The sequence below is a fragment of the Xyrauchen texanus genome, chromosome 26 (genome assembly GCF_025860055.1).
Source record: "Xyrauchen texanus isolate HMW12.3.18 chromosome 26, RBS_HiC_50CHRs, whole genome shotgun sequence".
NCBI classification, from domain to species: Eukaryota; Metazoa; Chordata; class Actinopteri; order Cypriniformes; family Catostomidae; genus Xyrauchen; species Xyrauchen texanus.
In genome coordinates this window covers 33,998,489-34,021,142 of record NC_068301.1, presented here as the reverse complement: position 1 = coordinate 34,021,142, position 22,654 = coordinate 33,998,489, and the positions used below count along the sequence as shown (strand labels likewise).

The following is a 22,654-nucleotide window of genomic DNA, read 5'->3' as shown; positions in this document are numbered from 1 at the left end:
TTGTTCAATTTTGTTATAATTAAAAAATAATATATTTAAATTAAAGTGTTGCTCAATGGCATATTTTTGTTCTTAGTTTTGCAGATTTTGTTAATAAAAGAGTGTTGTTTAGTAACCTGTTTTTGCTTTGGTACCGAAAATGGTACTGAGTACCGTGAAATTTCACTGGTATTGGTACCGACTACTGAAATTTTGGTACCGTGACAACACTAGTGACCACGGCTATCAAGCTCCAAAAAGGGGGGAAAAAACACTATTAAAATAGACTATATAACTTGTGAACTTCATTCCAATTCTTTAGAAGCCATGTGATAGCTTTATTTGAGGAATAGACTGAAATATAAGCCATTATTCACTTAAAAACCATTGAATCTCTATTCCATATTTGACTGGTATTTTGTGTTTGGTTACAATACTCAAGAGAAACAAAGGTGTTTGGTGCCATTAATGTTAAACCTGGCGCAATGCATCTAAATGTGCCATTTTTCTACTGATTCAGAAGTGAATACGATTTCAAAGCTTCACCACAGAGGCAAATAACGATTTTGGTCTGGTCCTTACACAAAACTATCACAAACTATTCCTTTCACATAACATTCATCACTCTTCAAATTCTGTCACCTCATTGCTTTCTTCTTCATATGTGCTATCTGGACTACTGCGATGGTCATCCTTCCCATATCCACTATGACAAACTGCAGAGGTGTCGAACGAGTGGGCCTGTTCATAAATGACCCGCGTTTGTTCCTCACCCTCGGTCCTGAAGTGAACCCCAGAACCCATGTAGCTGGTGGAGTACACCTCAGCTTTTACCACTGCAACGCCCCCACTCTCCACCAACCCCACGCTGTACTGCTCCTGTTTGGTTTCCTGGTGATCATTGTTGACTGTCAGATTAACTGGCACTGATTTCAGGACCTGCACGTGGTTATCAACTGTCTCTGGCTCCGTCTGACTGCTGTTTCCTACTACTGTGTGTCTGAGAAAGACACACAAACAAAAGGATTGCATAATGGCAATATATTTTGTACAAAATATGGCTCAAATACATTTTCAACCATATTTATTTAACTGCATTATCACAAAAGCTTCATTCACTGACCTCTTTTCCTGTTCCTCTGAAATTTCAACACTTTTGCTGACGGGTAATACTCTCTTGTCTTTGGGTACCTGCAGAGGATAAAACCATTTAACAACAGTAATGATGTCATCATTGGCATCGTTTCACCACAATGGCTTCACTATTTGCTTAGCACTATTCAGAGACAAAATTAAACCATGTGAAAACTGAAATCTTCTCAACTGGTCCTGTGGAAACCAGGAAGTATTAGCGTTCACATAAACAATGGTGAGTTAGATTCTGAGGTTACATTTTCATTATAAAATTACAATTTTCTCCACTAACGGTTGGGTATAGGGTTGCAGTTTGGGTGTATGATTCATAAAATATGCATTCCTGTTGACTTTTTTACATAATTTACAACTAAAAACACCTTGCTTTTGGTGCCACACTTTGGACGTTTCACCTCAGCAACACTTCCAGCTTCGGTCACTCGGGGCAGTGATTTGAATTTCGTTATAGCACAGACTGATTTCAGCAGCTGTTCTTTTAACCTAATGTCTCTACTATCAGTCTGCCAAAATCTACCAATAAACTGGTTAATGGATAATAAAACTATATTTTTTTACAGAATTTTGTAAAATATTATAGTAAATATTATAGTAAGTAAAGTGAGAGAATGATACATCACAAGTATTTTAACCTCATTAGCTCCTGCATGTCTGTCGTGGCTCTGATACGCAAGACAGTTTAAATGAGACGTTGTAAGCCAGTATATTATTGTAGTAACACCATGGGTCGTAACAATACATTTATAAGATACATTACAGATAATGAAAAAATTCAGAATATTGGCTAATGTATCAGCCTCACCGACATCTTGGTCAACCGCTAGTTTTTACGATCATTATTTAGTATGTGCGCGATTAATCGAGTACTCTTTCTGCACCAGCTACTCGAGTATTATAAACACTAATAGAATATCGCAAATGTATTTTCCTTTCCGCATTTGCCTGCCGTGAGCAGTGCTGAATTACACTGTATTTTCCCTCTGAATTCCTCACCAAATCTTGTAGTTACAATTGAGTCCACTGGGTGAAGGGTGCTGTGGATGTGTGTTGTCAAAAGTGTTGGATTAGCGAAGAAGACATGATGGCGACTTTGTGTGCTTTCAAGCAAAGCCAAGTGTGGCAATACCTGTTAATTTTTTTTTCTTATTGAATTATAATCTATTGGTTTTCAGTTCTTGTTAGAGTTATGCCAACCAATGGACAAAGATCTGCTTTTATGGTGGAAGAAAATACTAAGAAGAAACTCCGAAGCTTATCAGACCAGTAAAGGTGTGAAATTTCTGAGTTGGGTTAGAGTACTCGACTACAAAATTACTTGAAAATCCCATCCCTAGTCGTTATAGTTTTTCTTTTCTTCACATTGTTAAATCATCATGGCAATTAAGTTGTAAAATTGAAAATAACTTTACGAAGAAAAGGTTAGTAAGTGATTTTGCCACACTAAAATCATGTTCACATGCATGCTGTTTCAAAATGACAGCCGCAAGACATAAACAAGAAGTATTTTAACATTATCAGATTGGCCCCGTTCATTTCCATTGTAAGTGCCACACTGTAACTCAGATTTGTGCTTTTTTTTTAAAAGGAGGGACAAGTCAAAATAAATTTTTGTGGTAATCAACATTATGCCACAAATGCTGTCAATTGAGCTTAACTTGAATTGAAAGGGGATATTCCTTTCAGCAATGTTTTGAGCATTACATTTGCTTTGACTATTTTCCATTTTGTGTGTATCGCTTTTTATTGGCCATCAGCCACCCTGCGCTCTAGATATTGGTATTTGCATCAACCACTGGAAAAACCCAATTTGATCAACTATATTGGTTACAATAAATTTGATGATTGTTCTTTTCATTAGTCAATATAAAGTATGAATCTATGCAAAATGGACAAAAAGCCATGTAAGCTATGCGGCAGGCAGATATCTTTAAAATGTTAATATATTCCTTATGGTTTTCTTTGACTTCTTTCTTATTGTTTTCAACCAGTTTACCAAAATAATTGTTTCACTGAAATGTTCAAATTTTAAATTCTATTGATTTCATAGGAACTTGTGGTCTATTTCGTAACCAAAGCTGACTTTAGAAAACTTGGAATATAGTGGATGAGTAAACTACTTTAGAAAACTTTAATGGTGCCTTATAGAATTTGACAGCACCAGTTAAAGTTCTTACAGTTTAAATATAATACTACAATCTTGTGCTTAATATCTTCTTTGGTGTTCGACATAAAGGAAAATCAAATGGTTTTTGAACAAGATTTCTGGCTGAAATGTTCATGTTACATTTAAATGTCAATAGCTTGATTATTGTTAGGGAGGACAGTAAGAAAATCAGCTGATGTCGCTGACCTTGTAGTACTCATAGAGGAGCCCTAGAGCAGCAGCACTGTCTTCATCTCCATTGATGCTCATCATGGCCTTTGTGGCTGCAGTGAGAGGGTTTTCCAAGTAAGACCTCCATGCCTCATCCTCACTGGTGTAGGCCCGACGTGGGTGGAAGGATGGCTCATTGGGCACCACTACCACCAGCCTCTTACTGCAACACACACACAAGCATATCAGCATACCAGCTATATGTCAGACATAAATGATCCAACTGATAAAGCTTCATGTAAAAGCTCTATTTGCATACTGATGAAAACAAACCTGCACAATGCACCTTTTGAGAGAGTGTGATGTATGATGTATCAGATGTATCAACCAAATAATGACCTCAGGGAGTTTGAAAAGTTATTCATATTTAGCTACCTGGCAAATGACCATAGCTAAAATGCACTGGCATGCAACATGAGGAAGTACCACTCTTGGCTCAGTGGTATTGTGACAGGGCGAGTCTCTTTAAACCAATATCAAAATTTTACAATCATATCCTAGGTTTATTCAACATCCAGTGGCCCCAAAACGTATTTGAAAAAACATAAGATACATTAAATTGCAACATTTGAAACCAAGTGGTATTTATTGTAAAGAATCATAGCACAAACACACTTTTTCAAACAAGACATTTCATTAACACTTAAACGCATACCATGGGACTTTAGTGATGCGAGACCTCATTCCACCCCCTCTATCTCATCCATTTTTTGGAGTTGTGCCCACACCTCTTTAGTATTCCCCAATCTCTCTCTTAAAAATAGTGACACACCAAAAAAAGCTAAAATTGCAACAACAAAAAATGTGTTTAATCGTTTAAGTACCAAACATGTATACACTATAAATAGTAATAGTTATCTAAAATTTTAAGAATCCTGACTCAAATTAAGCTTTATTTTTTTTACTCTTACTAGTTTGAATTTAATTACCATTACTCTCTAAACCCTAAAGATGTCATTAAAAATTATCAAGTGTTCCTAATTAAACTCATATTTGGAATCATAACTCAGATATATAAGTTCTTTAAACTTTGGCTTCGAGAACAACTAACTCAGAATTGTACAAAAAGTACAAAATTGCAGCTCATAAACAAGTCATTTTTAGGTTGATTAGTGTTACCTCTGGTGAACTTGGAGCCTATTACATTTCAAGTCATTCTTTTTTACTCAATACAAAAGTGCAGATTTGCAGCATGAAGCCTTTGTCCAGGTTTCCACTGATTTGGGGGGGGGGGGGGGTTATTGGGGGTTAACCTATACCCCAAGACTCTATACACATTATACATGTTATTTCTTACACAAGGTGGCGCTGTTATTTCAGTGATTGACTTGAATTACATTTGAAATTGCTTTTTGATGAAAAAAAGCATTGATGTAAACTAAAGCAAGGGTAAGACATGAACAGTATGATATGACTATTGTTATTTGGGTGTAATACAGAAATGATGTATGTTGTGCATCTATTTAGACTCATTAAGTGCCTGACAAAATACTTATGTGTAGCTTATGTATATATTATGTGAAACTCAATATGTTTTTGACAGCCAGTTGCATCTCCTGAAATTTCAGTGTGAAAGTAATGTTCATGCTGATTTAAAGCATTTTCTCTGATATATGAAAAATAAAACATCAAAATATAACAAATGTTATTTTATTCTATTGTTTTCTAATTGTTTTAAAAATATATTTTGGGCATTCTGTACATCCATTTTTGACAGATATAAGTGGCAGGTCTCTAAAGACCCATGTAAGGGTGTCTGGTGAAATTCCTATGCATTTAAGCGTTAACAAAATAGTGCTTTAAAATCATAAAACAGTAGATACACTTGACTTGTTTATTTTATACAAATGATTTTTGATAGTCCCCGCGACCCTGTACACAGGATAAGCGGTTGACGATGGATGGATGGATGGATTTTTGATAGTCAAACGTTAATGGAAAATGTCCATTGGTAATGTAATGTGATGAACTGCACATGTGGTTACTCTGATAGAACACCTGTGTGAACTTGAGGGGGACTGACTTTATTCATCCAAATATAATAATAATAATAATAATTACCTTGACACCAGTTAATTAAAAATAAATGAAACAAAATGGCTCAGAAAAGTGAACTCATGCCGCAAAAACAGCGCCAACCCACATCCCAGAATAGCATCCTGAGATGTTGTACAGAGTGGTTATCTGAGTTACCATAGATTATATCATTTCGAATCAGTCTGCCCTTTCTTGACCTCTCTCATCAATAAGGCATTTCTGTCCGCAGAACTGCTGCTCACTGGATGTTTTTTGTTTTTGTCACCATTCGGAGTATCTTCTAGAGACTGTTGTGTGAGAAAATCCCAGAAGATCAGCACTTACAGAAATAATCAAACCAGCCCATCTGGCACCAACAATCATCCATGCGATTATCTAATCAGTCAATCATGTGGCAGCAGTGCAGTGCATAAAGTAATTCAGATACGGGTCAGAAGCTTCAGTTAATGTACACATAAACCATCAGAATGGGGAAAAATGGACCGTGGCATGATTGCTGGAGGCAGACGTGCTGGTTTGAGTATTTCTGTAACTGCTGATCTCCTGGGATTTTCACAAATAACAGTCTCTAGAATTTACTCTAAATGGTGCCTAAATAAAAAAAACATCCAGTGAGCGGCAGTTCTTTCTATGTATAGGTATATGGTTGAGTAAAATAAAAAATTGTGTTTATTCTATAAAGTACTGACAACACTTCTCCCAATTTCCAAATAAGTGGCTTGATTCATGTGTCCTTCAAAAAGACGAATCTGCATGATTCCATCCTTCCTGAAGCACCTCCAGATCATCATCGATCCTCCCTCAAATTTTACAGTGGGTGTGAGACACTGTGGCTTGAAGGCCTCTCCAGGTCTCGTCTTTGTGAAGGATGCATGAATCAAGCCACGTACAAGATTACCTGGAAGAAAACTTTTTCCTTCTGCTTTGACAATGTTCCCCAACTCTGAGGATTGTTTTTTCCAGCAGGACAATGCTCCATGCCCACAGCCAGGTCAATCAAGACGTGGATGGAGGACCACCGGATCAAGACCCTGTCATGGCCAGCCCAATCTCCAGACCTGAATCCCGTTGAAAACCTCTGGAATGTGATCAAGAGGAAGATGGATGGCCACAAGCCATCAAACAAAGCTGAGCTACTTTCATTTTTGCACCAGGAGTGGCATAAAGTCACCCAACAGCAATGTGAAAGACTGGTAGAGAGCATGTCAAGACACAAGAAAGCTGTGATTGAAAATCAGCGTTATTCCAACAAATATTGATTTCTGAACTCTTCCTAAGTTAAAACATTAGTATTGTGTTATTTAAAAATGAATATGAACTTGTTTTCTTTGCATTATTTGAGGTCTGAAAACACTGCATCTTTTTTTATTTTGACCAGTTGTAATTTTCTGCAAATAAATGCTCTGAATGAAAATAGTTTTATTTGGAACTTGGGAGAAATGTTGTCAGTACTTTATAGAATAAAACCAAAATGTTCATTTTACTCAAATACATACCTATAAATAGTAAATCCAGAGAAACTGTATATATGGGGCTGCTAAGTACCAAGACATTGTAATAATACAATAATAATACAAACACCATTGTAAACACCAAACAGTAATGTTCTCGTATCCTATAAGCTTTCAATTGTGTTTTTGTGCGATCTAAACTCCAAGATACATTTTTTAAATAATAAAGCAGACTCATCATTTAAACATTAAAATATAAACTATCAGCAATCTTTAGATAATTATTGGTGCCAGTAAAATAGTGTAAAAAAAGAGGTATCAAAGACAATATTTTATTTTTATCAGATCTGGGTTTGATACACTTTAGTTAACAAATCAAAAAAACAAACAAAAAAATATTTCTTTAAATATCCATAAAGATCTAGGATGTATTTAAAATAATGTTTTCAATTTCAATTGTATAATTAGTTTAGAAAAATGTCCTTTAGAGTCTCCAAGCAGTGACAGTGTCATAACAACTCAACAGTGTCCATCCAAAAGTTTTTCTGCAACAAAAGGTGTAGCGCATCAAAAAGTTTACCGATATAGCTGATGGAAATGCTAATTATCGCTATAATTTTACAGGTATCGACATAATATTTTTCCATTTAACTCTAGCACATAAGGGCAATACATCAAATGTCGTGGAAAAACTGGTTTGGAAACACTTTTTATCGAGAAATAGCCATTAACGCAAAAATATAGTGTCACATGACAGAATTTACTCCAATCGTTAGCCTGAGTTAATCATGACGACAAGGAATACATCAAAAGCCAATTTGTTGTACTTGAAGCATTACTCACACTGTTATAGATTGATCTTAATGGCATATAGATCCTGTGCTGCAAACACATCTGTGTCATGACACCTACAGGAGTGCCAACACAAATATCTTGTATCATGCACCGGTCATCAGTGCACTGAGAACAAATGAATGGCCACTATTTGCGATTAATCACGCTAGACATCCGTTTCTTTATTAAAGTTGGATTTCCACACCATTCAAAAGAATAGACGGCAGTCATGGAATTAGCCCACAATACCAAAAACATAGAATTTCTGTGCACAAAGATGTTTTAAATTAAAACATTTTGGAACACTAACATATAGCCCATTTCTATAAAATTATTGATCAGCTTACATTTGAAAAAATGCCAGCAAAATTCCCTGTATTCAATGAAATAAATTACCAAACCAAAAAATTATATTTTTAGGCCTATATACTTGCCTTTTCTTTACACAAAATTAAATTAGCTTTACTCTGTTCTGTAGATGAAAAAAGTCATCTGAATGACATTCTCAAAATGTTCTGCACTTCTTTTAAGACTATAAACCATCAGAACTATTTGTCCAATACTGAGTTCACTTTCAGAAAACAAGCTTTTAAACATTTTAAAATGTAAATATTTTCAATCTAACCCTCTTTACCTCAGATCACATTTGCTGAGCTTCTTCAGGAAATGTCAATTTCATTAGGACACTAAAATTAATTTTGGATGACAATCAAATTCAGTTGATCATTAAAAGTTGCTGGACAAATATGCGGGACATAATGCAGTTGTGATGCTTTAGATTAGATGATTGTTCAAAACAGCCTATTGAATATCAGGAATGTATCATATCAAACCCTGATATTACACCGCATCAGTTTGTCTTTAATAGCTGTGCACACAGCATACACACATCGATGGATGGTCCTTAAACTAATACCAAAAGTTTCCCCACTACCTAGTGCAGGTTGCCAGCTTGAACAGGGCCATGACGATTCACTTTTGGGTCAGAAGCGTTCGCAACCTGCGATAAGTGCAACATCAGGACCAATATTACAGTCCTATCAGAAGGGCAAACTTTAGAGGAAAAACAATAGGGGCATCTGGGAGGCGAATTAGCTATAAACACATCTCTTTATTGAAACGTCACGCACACCATTTTTTTATCGATAAAAGTCTATTTGAATGGAAACAGACAGAATACGGCAAATTTCCCAAACTTTTTCTCTCTTTTTTTCTATTTCTTTTGTTTTTATTCACGCATTTTCACTTTGTCGATAACAAAACAGCGCGAAAAGTTGATGGAAACTAGGATTAGTACACACACATACAAACACACACACATAGCATGTTCACTCATGTAAGGTATTTCGCGGGAAAATGTTTTAATGTAATTTCTTTGAAATAGTAAATAGAAGGCCTACAGTGGATACATTAAGTCTATGACGCCTATATTAATTGTCCCGCTCTGGGAGATGACAAGACACTTTATTACAACCAACAACCTTGAAGAAAACCAAATTCAACCCATTTTAGTTTACATTATTTCTAAATAAAACTATAAAATAAAAATAAAAACAAATGATCAGCCAGACTAAACAATCTGAACATCTTTTCAAAATTCGCAAAATCATGCAGAACCTTTAATAGTTTGGTTTAAAAGTTGACTTCACATTTACAATAAAGATATTCTCGACTCCATATTTAATAACTATACACTTTCAATCAAATTTATTTGTGTGCAATTCGTATTATATATAGTATATATATATATATATATATATATATATATATATATATATATATATATATATATATATATATATATATATATATACGAATTGCACACAAATAAATTTGATTGAAAGTGTAAATGAAAACAATGAATTTCACTCCATGAAAAATGGCGTTTTGACCGCAGAATTGTTTTCCCTCAACGGTGCGTTTTATCAATTAAAATAACAATAAACCACACAAAATTATCTTCTGCTAATATTCTAAGTTATTAACGCAAATAACACGACAAAAACTGATGGTTAAAGAGAACAGTTTCAATTTTATCAAAGTAAAACTGCAGAACGGGACGCGGTGACGTTCCGATACTTGTGTTCAGGTAATGGAAGATTGTGTCGCAGTCATGACTCTTACCTGTCTGTCTCCTGTGACATATTTCTCTTCCTTCGCGGTTCTTCCTTGTGAAACTGGACTTTCAAGTCGGTGCAGGTAACAGAAGACCGAGAGCGAGTGAAAGAGAGCTGCCAGAACCCGGGCTACAGGTAAATCTACTTTTCTCTCCAGGATTATTTCACAAGATCTGAAGGAGCAGGTAGGACACACCTGAGCAGCCCAGTCCCCGTTCTTCCCAAAGATTTCAACCTAAATTTTCTTAAAAGTGTATAATATGGAAAGTCTTTTTGAATATTATATATTCTTATTGTTTGCGTATTGACCTATAAACTACTTAAACTTTGAAGCGTTTTTGTTTTTCGGTGTGAAGCGTTTGGGTTCAAGTAGGGGCGGGCAAGCGCTTTGATTGGTCGAGTTGAGAAAAGGGAGCTTGCCGATTGGCTGGTGCCTCAGAACACAGGTGAAAAGACCCGCCTCACCCGTAGACATAGTTTTGTACTAGAAATGAAGGACAGGATGGAATCGGGGGTAGGCGATGGGAAGTCCGAGTCATTCTAGCGAATCGATTCTTTCGGACGGTTCGCGTCAATGAACTGGCTCAATAAGCCGATTCTTTTGAGTCACCATTCAAACGCTTTTGTGCCAATGTTTTCAAATAAGTTACATAGGATGTGTAGGGGTTTTACTCCCAAACAAATAGTCACTGTGAATCGAGTAGTCTGAATCATTAACATGAACCGATTCAAAATAATGATTCTTTCGCAGTTTTAATCACTATACGGTGTTCTCTTTGTGTGATCTCGGGAAATTAGTGAATTTTAAAATCTTGCTGTCCAGGAAAATTAGCCTCAGTAAGTTGAGGGCAACTAACACTCCATTGCTCATGTGCATGATGGCGTATGCTATCTTGGAGCTGGAAATGAAAAAGACTTACTTTGAATGTCATGTTAATGCTAGAGTGGCTGAAAGTTTACATAGTAGCATGAATTGTTTGAAAATGCTACTATAAATAATGCATATCCTATTTTGTTTCTTGAGAATTCAAAACGCCATGTCCTGACATGCCCAGAAGTCAAATAGTAATAAGTCAATATTCATTTCTTAAAGTGCAACTTTGTGTGAGAAATATTCCTTCGAGTGACATTTCCCACACTTTTCAGGCCCTGAAAACTCTTGTAGCATTCCAAGTGTCAGGTGTGAACATGTAGGCTACACAGTGACATCACCCGATGACAAAATCTGGGTAATATACTACAATGTGCAAATACAATATTACACAGAGAGTTTGCAACATTGATACCAAACATGTTGTCATGGTGTCACTGTTTATTATTTGTATTCTTTTTTTTTCTTTTTTTTTTTTCACATAAGGGATGCTCATATTTTCTAGTTACTGTATATATTTGTCTTTTCTTCTATTTCTGTTATGTATACTTCCAATCTGCAAATTTCCTGCAAAGCATCTGGGAAGTGCAAAGAAGGAAATGGATTGCACAGTAATTAGCCAACTTAAAGTTTTTGGCCCAACTACGGACAGTTTATCCACTGAAGAGAGCTTAATAACGTGTTAACCCAATGTTATTGTCACCTTAATGAACCTATTGTGATATAATTCAATGTTAGCCATTACCCCTTCTAAACAAACCAATTTGTGGTGGCTTTGGTAAACCTCAGTTCGTTGACGTGTAAACAAAGGGGACGGAGTTTGAAGATGACACCTTGGGCAAGCAAACACAGGCCTTTTGTTTTGAGCATAGCCTAGCCATTCACAAGAAGCAATAAAAAGCCTGGGCCTGAAACAATGGGTCAGATAGTCAAGGGTACTGGAGCAATGGGGCCAAATTGAGTAAGATAACATCTGCATGTTCTGCCCTCTTCTTAAGACCCCTGACCTCCTGCTCTCTGGACTCTCACAAAGGACTGCTGAGAATCCTAACAGTACAGCGGGACAATGAAGCAAAGATCTGACCTCTTTATCATTTAAATGCCATGGCAAGACTCTTTTTAAGTGATGTGATAATGATATGTTCTTAGATTGCATTGTGTGAAAGATGCAAAAATAAAATAGGAGGTAGATTCACAGCAATTAAACTAGATTTGTACATTTTCTGAAGAAAACGTGAATGGTTCTTGCCCATGCATAAGTCTCTGCCTCATTGCTTGGATGTTGTGAGTGTTTTCCAGTGTGTTGCTCTGTGGCTGCTAAAGTGTTGCATTGCTAGGGTGTTGCTAGGGTGTTCTGGGTGGCTCCTAGGTGGTGGCTTAGAGGCCCAAGTCGAAAGTCCCCCAAGTCTCTATGACATTCTGGTTTCTAGTTATATCTAGGGTCCTTCTTCAATGTAAGTCTATGGAATTGTTTCAAATGTTTTGTCATCTGCCAGGCAAAAATTGTAAGTCCAATCAGAAAAGTGAAAGCACACCTCATCTCAACATGGTGCATGATTTGAGATTTGATTCATGTCCGTGGCGCAATAGGTGTAGCATGAGTTACATGTCAAATTTAATTGCTTAAGTTTAGGGGTTTTAAAAAACCGCTAATCCGAAATCTGTCAAGAAAATGATTTGGTGCAATTTTACTCCAAAATCAAAGAAACAGAAAATGAATCCGACATTATTTACATGACAGTTACTATGATATTCTCATTAACCCTTATATGCATGGGTGTTTTGCCAAACATTAATACATGCATCTTTATATATATCTTTAGAGACCCAGCATGTATATCTATCACAAATGGATCTACAAAAAGCCCAAATAGTGTCAAATTTTCAAAACATTTTCAAGACAATTACAAAATAATAGAACAGAATAGATTTTGATATTTTATTTTTAATTTATCATAGAGATGATGCAACAAATCTAGAACAGTGTTCATTACTTCCACGCTGAAATGTCATGAGATGCAACTGGCTGTTAAACGCATGTTGAGCTACATATAACACTTACTCTACACATATGTATTTTCTCAGGCAATTTTTGAGTCTAAATAGATGCACAACTTACATAATTTCAATAGTACAGCCAATTGACAATAGTCAAATCACTGTTCATGTGTTACACTTGCTATAGTTTGCTTCCACATTGCTTCTTTATGAAATAGCAGTCGAATTTAAATCAAGTGAATCACTGACACATCATCGCCAATTTGAGTAACAAATAGAATGTATAATATGTATGTGTACATACAAATGAAATAACTGATAATTCACCATTGTCACACTGCTACTTTAAATAGCCATTTATATGAATGTAGTACTCATTTATATTGCAATTAACAAATAAATATATATCCTGTGATTGTAAACTTATATTGATATTAAATAATCATGAAAATGTTATTTATGGAAGCGTAAAAAAATAAATAAAACTACACTATTACATATCTCGGGTCTTTAATTACCCTGTACACTTTTGGTAACAAAGCAATTTTTGCTATTGTTTTTCTTTTTTCTTTGTTTATAAAACTATTCAGAATAGAAATGTTGAATTATAAAATAATATTAATTTGAATTATTACAATAATTTTAGAATACTAAAGAGGCAAAACTAAAAAAAAATGGTCAAGGTTCCGGGGGTGGAATGAGGTCCCGTCACTCAGTGCTGGTAGATTACTTCTGAATTCTAATCTGGTACTGATTACATACAGTTTTACATGAATAAAATTGTAGTCAGTAATGTAATCTCTTGGATACAATTTTTTAGATTACCTCTGACTACTTATGCACGTTTATTTGATGTCACATGCCATTTTGACACAATGTTGCTTGAATCCATTAAAGAAAAATTACATTGGATCAGTGAAATGAAAAAGGCTCTCTGGAAATTTCGGCATAACAATTCAGACCAGTTAAATTTGTGAATTAACTTCACACAAAGTATTAAAAAAAGTCTTTAAAAAAAAATCTTATTGGTCCTAAATGCAGGCTTAATTGTTTTGTTTTATGGAAAAAATTGCTTTCAACAATACCATAAAATGTCAAATCAGCATAGTAACTCCAGGATCCACTTAGAACTTGTTTTTGATCTTGATAAGAGTGCTTATCATGTCTTTATGATTATGTTCCCTCTCTTCTGATCTCATAGGGAGCACCTGGTCTTTTCACTGCTGTGTGCAAATGAGCTTGTTAAATAAATACAGGTGGGGTCTCAAAACAGTATTCTCCAAGCTTTGCCTGAAGGATTATGCTTAATGCAGTAAAACCACAACATTGCAAGCAAGCTTGCCTCCCCATGCCCTGAACTACCCTCAGTAAAAGGACACTATGTACAGACAGCCTGAAGAAAATAATAGCGTGGATTACATGCAATGTGTACACACAAGCAAAACATTTGAACCTATATTGCACCAAAGTAGTCAGGACATTCTTAAAACTAGAACTAGAAATATATCCTTTTGTAACACAGAACAAAAATAGAGGCCCACCTTTGAAACTTATGTTAGTCTAAATCTACACCCCAAGATTGACTGAGAATATAGTCAAGGTTTTTACAAAAGGGTTGTTTTTCAGCATCCATATCCTAGAAACAGATTACCTTAAAACTGGTGCTTGCCCATGTAAAACTCACTGCCATGATGCTAGGGTGTTGAGAGTGGTTGCTAAGATGTTCTGAGTGGTTGTTAGCGAATTGCTAATATTAAGCTAATATGCAGCTGATTCTCATGAAACCTGTTAAGAAAATGTCCTGTTCCTATTTAACTTCAAAATCAAAAGAAACTATGATATATTATATTTTCCATACACACTATGAAGCCTATTTTTAGGGCCAAGAAATGTTTTACATTGTGACACTATTTTAATGAAAGATATGCACGTTTTACCCTTCAATTATTATTACACAATGTGAACAAATATGGTCTCATTATAATTTTCTCATTACCACAACATGACAAATATATACTGTATTATTTAAACTTAAACAGTAGTACTCCCTTGGTGCTGCCTTTCATTTTCTATTTTAATACAGTCATTGTGCAAAAGCACCTTTTCTTTTTCTTTTTTTTTTTTATATATCACTGTTACGGTATTGGGAATCATCATTGAAGACAATGAAAAAGTCAAACATCCAGACGCGTTACGGTAATGAGAATTGCTAAAGTGTCCTGAAAATAATGTCACAGTGCAAAAAATCTATAGAAAATATAGGCTTAATTCTTTATGCAAAATAAACACTCACTGAGCATTTTAATAGGAACACTGGTACATCTCCTTAATCATGTGATTCTCTAATCAGCCAATCATGTGGCAGCAGTGCAATACATAAAAATCATGAAGGTATGGGTCAGGAACTTCAGTTAATGTTCACATCAACCATCAGAATGGGGGGAAAAAATTGTTTCAGTGATTTGAACCATGGCATGTTTGTTGGTGTCAGACGTGCTGGTTTGAGTATTTCTGTAACTGCTGATCTTCTGGGATTTTCACACACAACAGTCTCTAGCGTTTACTCCGAATGGTGCCAAAAACAAAAAACATTCAGTGAGCGGAAGTTCTGTGGACAGACATGCCTTGTTGATGAGAGAAGTAAACAGAGAATGGCCAGGCTGACAAAGTCGACCGTAACTCGGATAACCACTCTGTACAATTATAGTGAGCAGAATAGCAACTCAAAATGCATTCAGAGGCAAATGGGCAAAAACAGCAGAAGACCACATCTTAGTATCATGTCCGTAGCACAAACATCGCACAACGAGTTACATGCCAACTTTTAACATTTAGGGTTAGGGGTCTGTTTGAATCCCTAAACACAATATGAGCAATATTAACAGTGATACTTGTCTGAGCAAACACCACTTAATAGTAAACATGGCACAACCAAATTCCTCTATACTCTCCAAGTCTGCTGTTTTGGTTAACATTAATACTTGACAGCTGAAGTGGTAATATGACAAGTTGCAGACAAGTTAAAGCATGAAGTGTGCGGGTGTCACTATTTTTTCTCTGTCCATTGCATTCCGATAACAAAACACACTGGGCCAGCCATGGGAAGAGGGAGAGGTATGCTGCATTCCAAGGATTTCTGAGATGGGAATAGGATGCCTGTTAGGACCTGCCTAACTGCTGTTGCATACCTGTTTAGCAGGTAAGCCCCAGCATGCAGCAGGAGTGTGGGGTAGGGGCTGGAATGTGGTAGGCGGAGGTCTGGACAATATTTACTACTGCAGCTACTACACAGGTGTGTGGTCAGGGCTCAGGCTGCTTCTAGGAGGTGATGGATGGGACACACACACACATTCCAATGGACCTTAAAGGTACAGAGTCATTCACCCTGCAAATGCCAGGATGTCCTCACCCCAAACCAGTACTGCTGGGCTGCAGAAGCTGTTGAACTGGTTGGGTGAAGGGGATCATTCTCTTTGCATCAGCACCATAAACATGTCTCTGTGGCTCTGCAGTCAACAATGATGAATCTCTATCTGTGTTACACAGTGTAGCATTTGCATTGGCTGCACCATGTCATGCTTCAATTGTAGTTCATAGGAAGCTATTGGGAGAGATGTGTTGATGAGAAGTTCCTGTTATGCAGTAACTTTCCCTGTAACCTTTTGAAAAATGAATATGCTTTTGGTGTCATTTAAGGAAGTATTCCTCAAATAGGTATATCAGACTTTCAGATATATGCTTTGGTCATGTTCAAGCTTTTAATTTGTAGTAATTGTAACTTAATAATTTACTAGATGGAACCTAAAGTTGTCCTTTGAATGATTGCGAGTTAGTTTACGTGAGCTAACTAAAGAAATATTTTTAACCGTCTTTTGAAATGTTGATATTATCATACATATTTATGACATTTTTTCAAAAGGACACATTTTTTAGAGTGAGACATTCTGTACCATTAACATTAATGTTCCCTTTGTAAAAGTGTATAAATGACTTATAAATCATTGGTATGCAGTTAAGTAAAAAGGGCAACTTTCATGCAATAGCTGCCAAATAGTGTGTAATTTTACCTCATGTGTTATAAATGCTTAATAACCATTTGACAACATTTGTAACATCTGAAAATCAACCTTAATGTAAACTGGGCACATATGAAGAATTTATTAATGAGATGCCAACATTATAATCCCATGTATATAAAGTTACATATGATTTATTAGTTATCAGGCTTTATTATATGATTTATGCTATGAATGAGCATAAAGACCTGAAAAGTGTTTTTGCAGAGGACTTTATAAAACTAGGACTAGGTAAATTGAAAAGGAAAGTGAAACACATCAAGACATCACAGTAGAAAATATAAACAAAAACTGCAGCAAAATGAAATCTCCCATTTTAATCTCAATTTAATAGTCTTTTTTGCGGCATTGTGACATAAATCATAAATCAGGGCATTTTATGTTTTTGATTAATACAAGTATGAATAAGTGTATTTATTAAGCATTTATATATAACATGCAAGTTAAAATGCACTATTTGGTTAGTATTGAAAGAAAGGCAACCTTTTTATTCATGTTGTTATAACTGTATATCAATGATTTATAATGCATTTGTAAATGACTTATTAGTCATTAATGAACGACTTTATAAACACTTAATAAAGGGAACATAATAACAAAGTGCTACTGATAATCCATCAAATACCACAAAACATCACAGAATTAATAAAAAGCTTACCAACGCTTGTGATGTTGTATTACCAACAAAATCAGCTCATTTTCTGGAGGATGTCATTAACAAACTGACTTTTGTTTGTTGAAGAGATATAACAAAAAAGTGGGGAATATGTCAAATTAAATATGTAATATATTTTTTTATTAAATAGTTTTATTAGAAAAAGGAAAACTAAGAAACAAATGTAGTATATCTTAAAAATAAGAAGATATGTGCTCAAAACAAAGTAATTAAATGTTCTAAAATTCACACTTATGTTCGCTAGGAATATCTCAATTGGAATATTTTTATAAAAGTAAACCAACTGACAGTATTTGCTTGTTTAAAAATTGCGAGACTAAAATGTTAAAATCCTTTCTCCCATCTTAATATGCAGAGACAACTATAAGTAAGCCATTTGTACAGTCGGTTGAATTCATGGACTCGACCAATGATGTGGGTTTGTTTATTTGAACAGTGGCAGACAGGAGAAGTATTTTGGAAGGCTTTAGAAAACAACCTTTTGTAATTTCATTTGGTGGCGCAGAAAAGACAAACTTCAGCTTTAATATTTTATTCAATATATTATGAAATATTGATGGGGGTATGAAAAGGAATTGCATAGTAGGAAGGACCCTGATAATGTGTGAGTGTTAAGGTTTTTCGGTTCTTTCAAACCACATTTGAACGGGTTTGACAAAACTGGTACATTTGTTATTTGTACTTCCACCATTATGGAAAACGTGGAACCTGTTCGTTAAAATGTATTGTTTGGAAATAAGTGTAACACAGGGGAAGTATAGCTGATGGGACAGATCAGAACAACTTCCTCCTGTGTCAACAACCTCGGCCAGCTTGGATTCCTCCCACATCTGAGAATGTCTGATGTCCTCAACTCCTTTCATAGAGATGCAGTTATTGCACATTAAAACACATCTACAAGTGTTTCACCACAGGTTTGTTGAGGCTTGATCAAAGTTCTTAAGAGCTGGTAAAATATCTAGCTACTCATTAGGCTTCACAATACACCCCACCTTTTAGTAATGAGAAGCACGCAAGAAATGGCGAGACACTGTTTTTTCAAAAACAATGTTAATTTGATAAAAATTTATAAATAGTTTATTATAGTTATGTGGTTGTTTGGTGACAGGCAGAATGACCTAAAAAAAAATTCAGTTTCCAAAATGGAAAATTCCAGGAATGTCTGAAAAACATTATTTTTTACCAGGACAAAGTACAGACTGATAAAAGTGTTGTGTTACCATTGAAAGTCTGTCAGCTGGGAGATTTCTGTACAAAAAAACTAAGGTAGAGCATCCCCACCCAGGCATGATCGAACCCATACCAAAGATTCTATGGAACATTATATTATGATGCTTAGTATATGGCACAAAGATGATAAACAATCTACCCAACAAAAAACACCCATTAGATGTTAAAAGATTTGTTACTGCATTTCATTCAAGTGAAAAATATTGCTTTTATCAATGCTATTGTAACCTGTCCTGCTCGAACCGCGCCGAGCGGGATTTGAACCCAGGTCTCCGACATGGAGGCGGGCGCTCAAAGAGGAGGTTAAAGACTACAGCCTGCTAATGTACTTCTTGAGTCAAGGGGAATGAGGATTACACACACTCCATAGCATGTACCAGCTGGTAAACGTTACACTACATATAGGGAAACAATTCACATGTGAGTATTTAAATGCAACAAACTGTACCCTAAAATGACATTACTTTGGCTGATGTAATAAATGTTACCCTAAAAGGTAGTTGAAGATCATTTGATATTCTAGAACTAATTTAAGAGTTTAATTTAGGCTAGAAACTGATGCAGTTCCTTATAGTTTAGCTGTTATCTAACTGAGATTGAGAGAGATCAGCATGATTGTATATGTGTCGTTCAAAAAGAATAACACTGCCACCTACTGGTGAGGCTTAACATAGCCTAACAAGTAAACACCAACAAAGACATGCTTGTTTTCGGTTTTTACCCCTCAGGTGGTCAGGCTCATATAGGGGGAGAGGATGTGTAACTTATGCTGGTTGGGTAAGAGACTGTCAACGTAGTGGTGGAAGTTCTGATGGCAAAACAGAAAAAGTGTGTATGTTAGTAAAAGTGTCCAACTAAAAATATATGAGTCTTTTAAGACAGGGCTTGAGAAGAGCTAAGAGCACTGATCCGCTCTCCTCTAAGCAATAGCCCACTGAATTCACAAAAGAAAATATGACACAAAACTTCCCAAAAGGACAAGACTGGAGCTTTATTTTCCTCTTTTTTCTTAAAGGGATAGCTCACCCAAAAATTTAAATTCTCTCATCATTTACTCACCCTCATGTCATCCATGTGTTTGATTTTCTTTCTTCTGCTGAACACAAACAATGATTTTTAGAGGAATATTTCAACTCTGTAGGTTCATACAATGCAAGTGAATGGTGCCAGAACTTTGAAACTCCAAAAAGCATATAAAGTCTGCATAAAAGTAATCCATATGACTCAAGAGATTTCATGTCTTCAGAAATTATATGATAGGTGTTTGGTGAGAGACAGATAAACATTTAGGTCCTTTTTATATTATAAATCTCCTCTTTCACTTCTTTTGTTTTAGGCGATTCACATTATTTTTAAATATCGCCACCTACTAGGCAGGGAGGAGAATTTATAGCAAAAAAGGACTTAAATATTGATCTGTTTCTCATCCACACCTAAAATATCGCTTTGAATATTTAGACCCTGTTTCCACCTAGTATTAGGTGCGTTTCGGGTGATCCAATCACATGTGATCACCCCTAAATACAGGTCTAAATGGGGTCTAAAGCCTTTTGTGATCGGATCACAGAAACAACACATGAAAGTGGTCAAAAACGCATGTGTCCACATCACATTTGAGGTGTAAACGCTAATCCATCCTGTATGTGACCCTGCAAGTAATGCAAGACAAATGACAGGGAAAACATAAGAGAGACACACATGGAATGAATCAAAAGGGAGCAGAGGCACAACAAAAACTAAACTTCAAACTAAATGTCTTAAACCTAGTGACCACTAGTGGTAGGGAAGATGTCCCAAAATTTACACAGATGACAAGACCTGAAGCTCCTTTAATACAGGTAATCCAGAGAACCAGCACACAGTTGTTGTTTTTTTCATGCTTTCTTTGTGTTTTCTGACTTTGTTGTGCTTTAATATCATGCCATAACACACTGACATAGTGACTGATGTATGTCATCATAAAACAGAGATGCTCCCCTCCAAATCCAAACACAAGTGGTCACAGGAGATGCATTTAAGTGACCAGGTGTAAACAGAAATGTGTCTCACCTGACCACATGTGATCAGATCACCTGAAATGCATCTCAATACCAGAAACGGGCCCATAGATTTAACCAAAGGAGTTATATGAATGACTTTTATGCTGCTTTTGTGTACCTTTTGGACCTTCAAAGTTCTGGCCACCATTCACTTGTATTGTATGAACCTACAGAGCTGAAATATTCCTCTAAAAATCTTTTGTTTGTGTTCTGCTGAAGAAAGAAAATCATATGTTTACTGGGATGACATGAGCGTGAGTAAATGATGAGAGAATTTTCATTTTTGAGTGAACTATCCCTTTAAATACAAATAACCCAGTCCCTGAAAAAAAAAAAAAAACAAAAAATATATATATATATATATATATATATATATATATATATATATATATATATATATTATAATATTTAATTTTAAAATCATGAATTTCTGTGTGAAAAATATCAAGACGTTTTCATAAGGTTACTTCATTTGACTTGAACAAATATTTAAAACATTTCACATGACCTTAAGTTCAAGTTCAGTTCTACAGTGCCACTCTTGCAAACGAGAGTGTCTTTGATGTGCTGGACTTCCATTTCCAGCTGGATTGTTTTTGCCCACTGAATGATAACATTCCTGCAATTGTTACATACTGTGCAAGCTTGTGGGAACTTGATTACCAAATATTAATGCAAATGATAAAATGTGAGTCAGCCTGGATTCAAGTGGAACTGGAGAAGTGATATTACAACTTTGAGGCAGATTACCCTCCCAGTTCACTGAAAGTGGCACATTCTACATAGGTGCTGACAAGTGCAGATTCCTGCGGCCAGTACACTACCTTGGAATGAAACAGAAACTGAGAAAAAGACAGTATACAGATGCCGCAATACACAAGCTGCCATTGACAACAATTTCTCCAAGACTGGGCAAAATCCTTATTTGGGGAAGCACCTCCATTAAACCATCATAACAAGTATTTTTGTCTGGTCATCCCAAACCCCTTCCTGTAGAGTTTGCTGGACTGTAGCTGAGTGACCATTATGGAATGGTCCTGGAGCACCCTTCACCCGGTGAGGACTTGATTGATTTGTATGGTGCACGAACTAGGACAGCACTAGCTGCTGACACATGCTGTCACTGTGGAATTTTATACATTGACTTCAAGTTGTTAAACCTCTGGTGGTCAAATTTATTGACTTCTGGTGTGGGCACCTCCTGATGCCTTATCCCTGATATTCTATGGTATGTTTATCCCTCAAAGCTGTAGTTTAGAACTTAAACTCTCATGTCCTAATCAGGCATGATGCACTAAAAAAAACAAATGCTGAATGTGCTAATCTTCCATATGAATTTTGGTCATAACCAGCCACGAAAACAAGCAACGAGTAACAGGACATTTTGTTTGTCACTTGTGTTGTGCTGGGTAACCCCACCCACAGTGAATTCTCATTGGTCCAAAATACTGCTCCAAAACCCTTATTAAATATTTTATTAAATAGTTTGATATAGTATTCAGTATTTTTGCTTTCACTGCAGACAATATATTAGTATGTTGCCCCATTTTAACTATGCATTTACTTTTTTCTGAATTTGTTTTTGTTTTTCAGTATGCTCTACACATTGTCTTGGGAGCCCCCTTTGATTTTATATCAGTAAGTAATTTCCAGCTCAAGTAATTGGAGTTAATGCTGTTTTTGAAGTTGATATTTAAAGATTTCTCTATATTTCTATCTTAAAGCATGACCTGCCAAATATAAGGAGATGGTGGGCACTAATTCTCCTGGAGAATTTTGGGGTTTTCTCTGAAATGTATCTCCTTATTTCTCTATTTTAT

The 22,654-nt window shown here is 35.7% G+C and overlaps 1 protein-coding gene across 2 annotated transcripts in view; it reads right to left on the bottom strand.

The window, feature by feature from the left end:
* Positions 1-10,265, bottom strand: part of LOC127619869 (grainyhead-like protein 2 homolog) — a 46,345-nt gene extending 36,080 nt beyond the window's left edge. For both annotated transcript variants that reach the window (XM_052092886.1, XM_052092887.1), the window contains exons 1-4: positions 9,952-10,265; positions 3,482-3,668; positions 1,103-1,170; positions 622-979 (exon numbers count right to left, since the gene is read on the bottom strand). In XM_052092886.1, the coding sequence (XP_051948846.1) occupies positions 622-979; positions 1,103-1,170; positions 3,482-3,668; positions 9,952-9,971 (633 nt within the window). In that variant the 5' untranslated portion in view covers positions 9,972-10,265. The remainder of the gene's footprint in view (positions 1-621; positions 980-1,102; positions 1,171-3,481; positions 3,669-9,951) is intronic.
* Between the last annotated feature and the right edge of the window lie 12,389 nt (positions 10,266-22,654).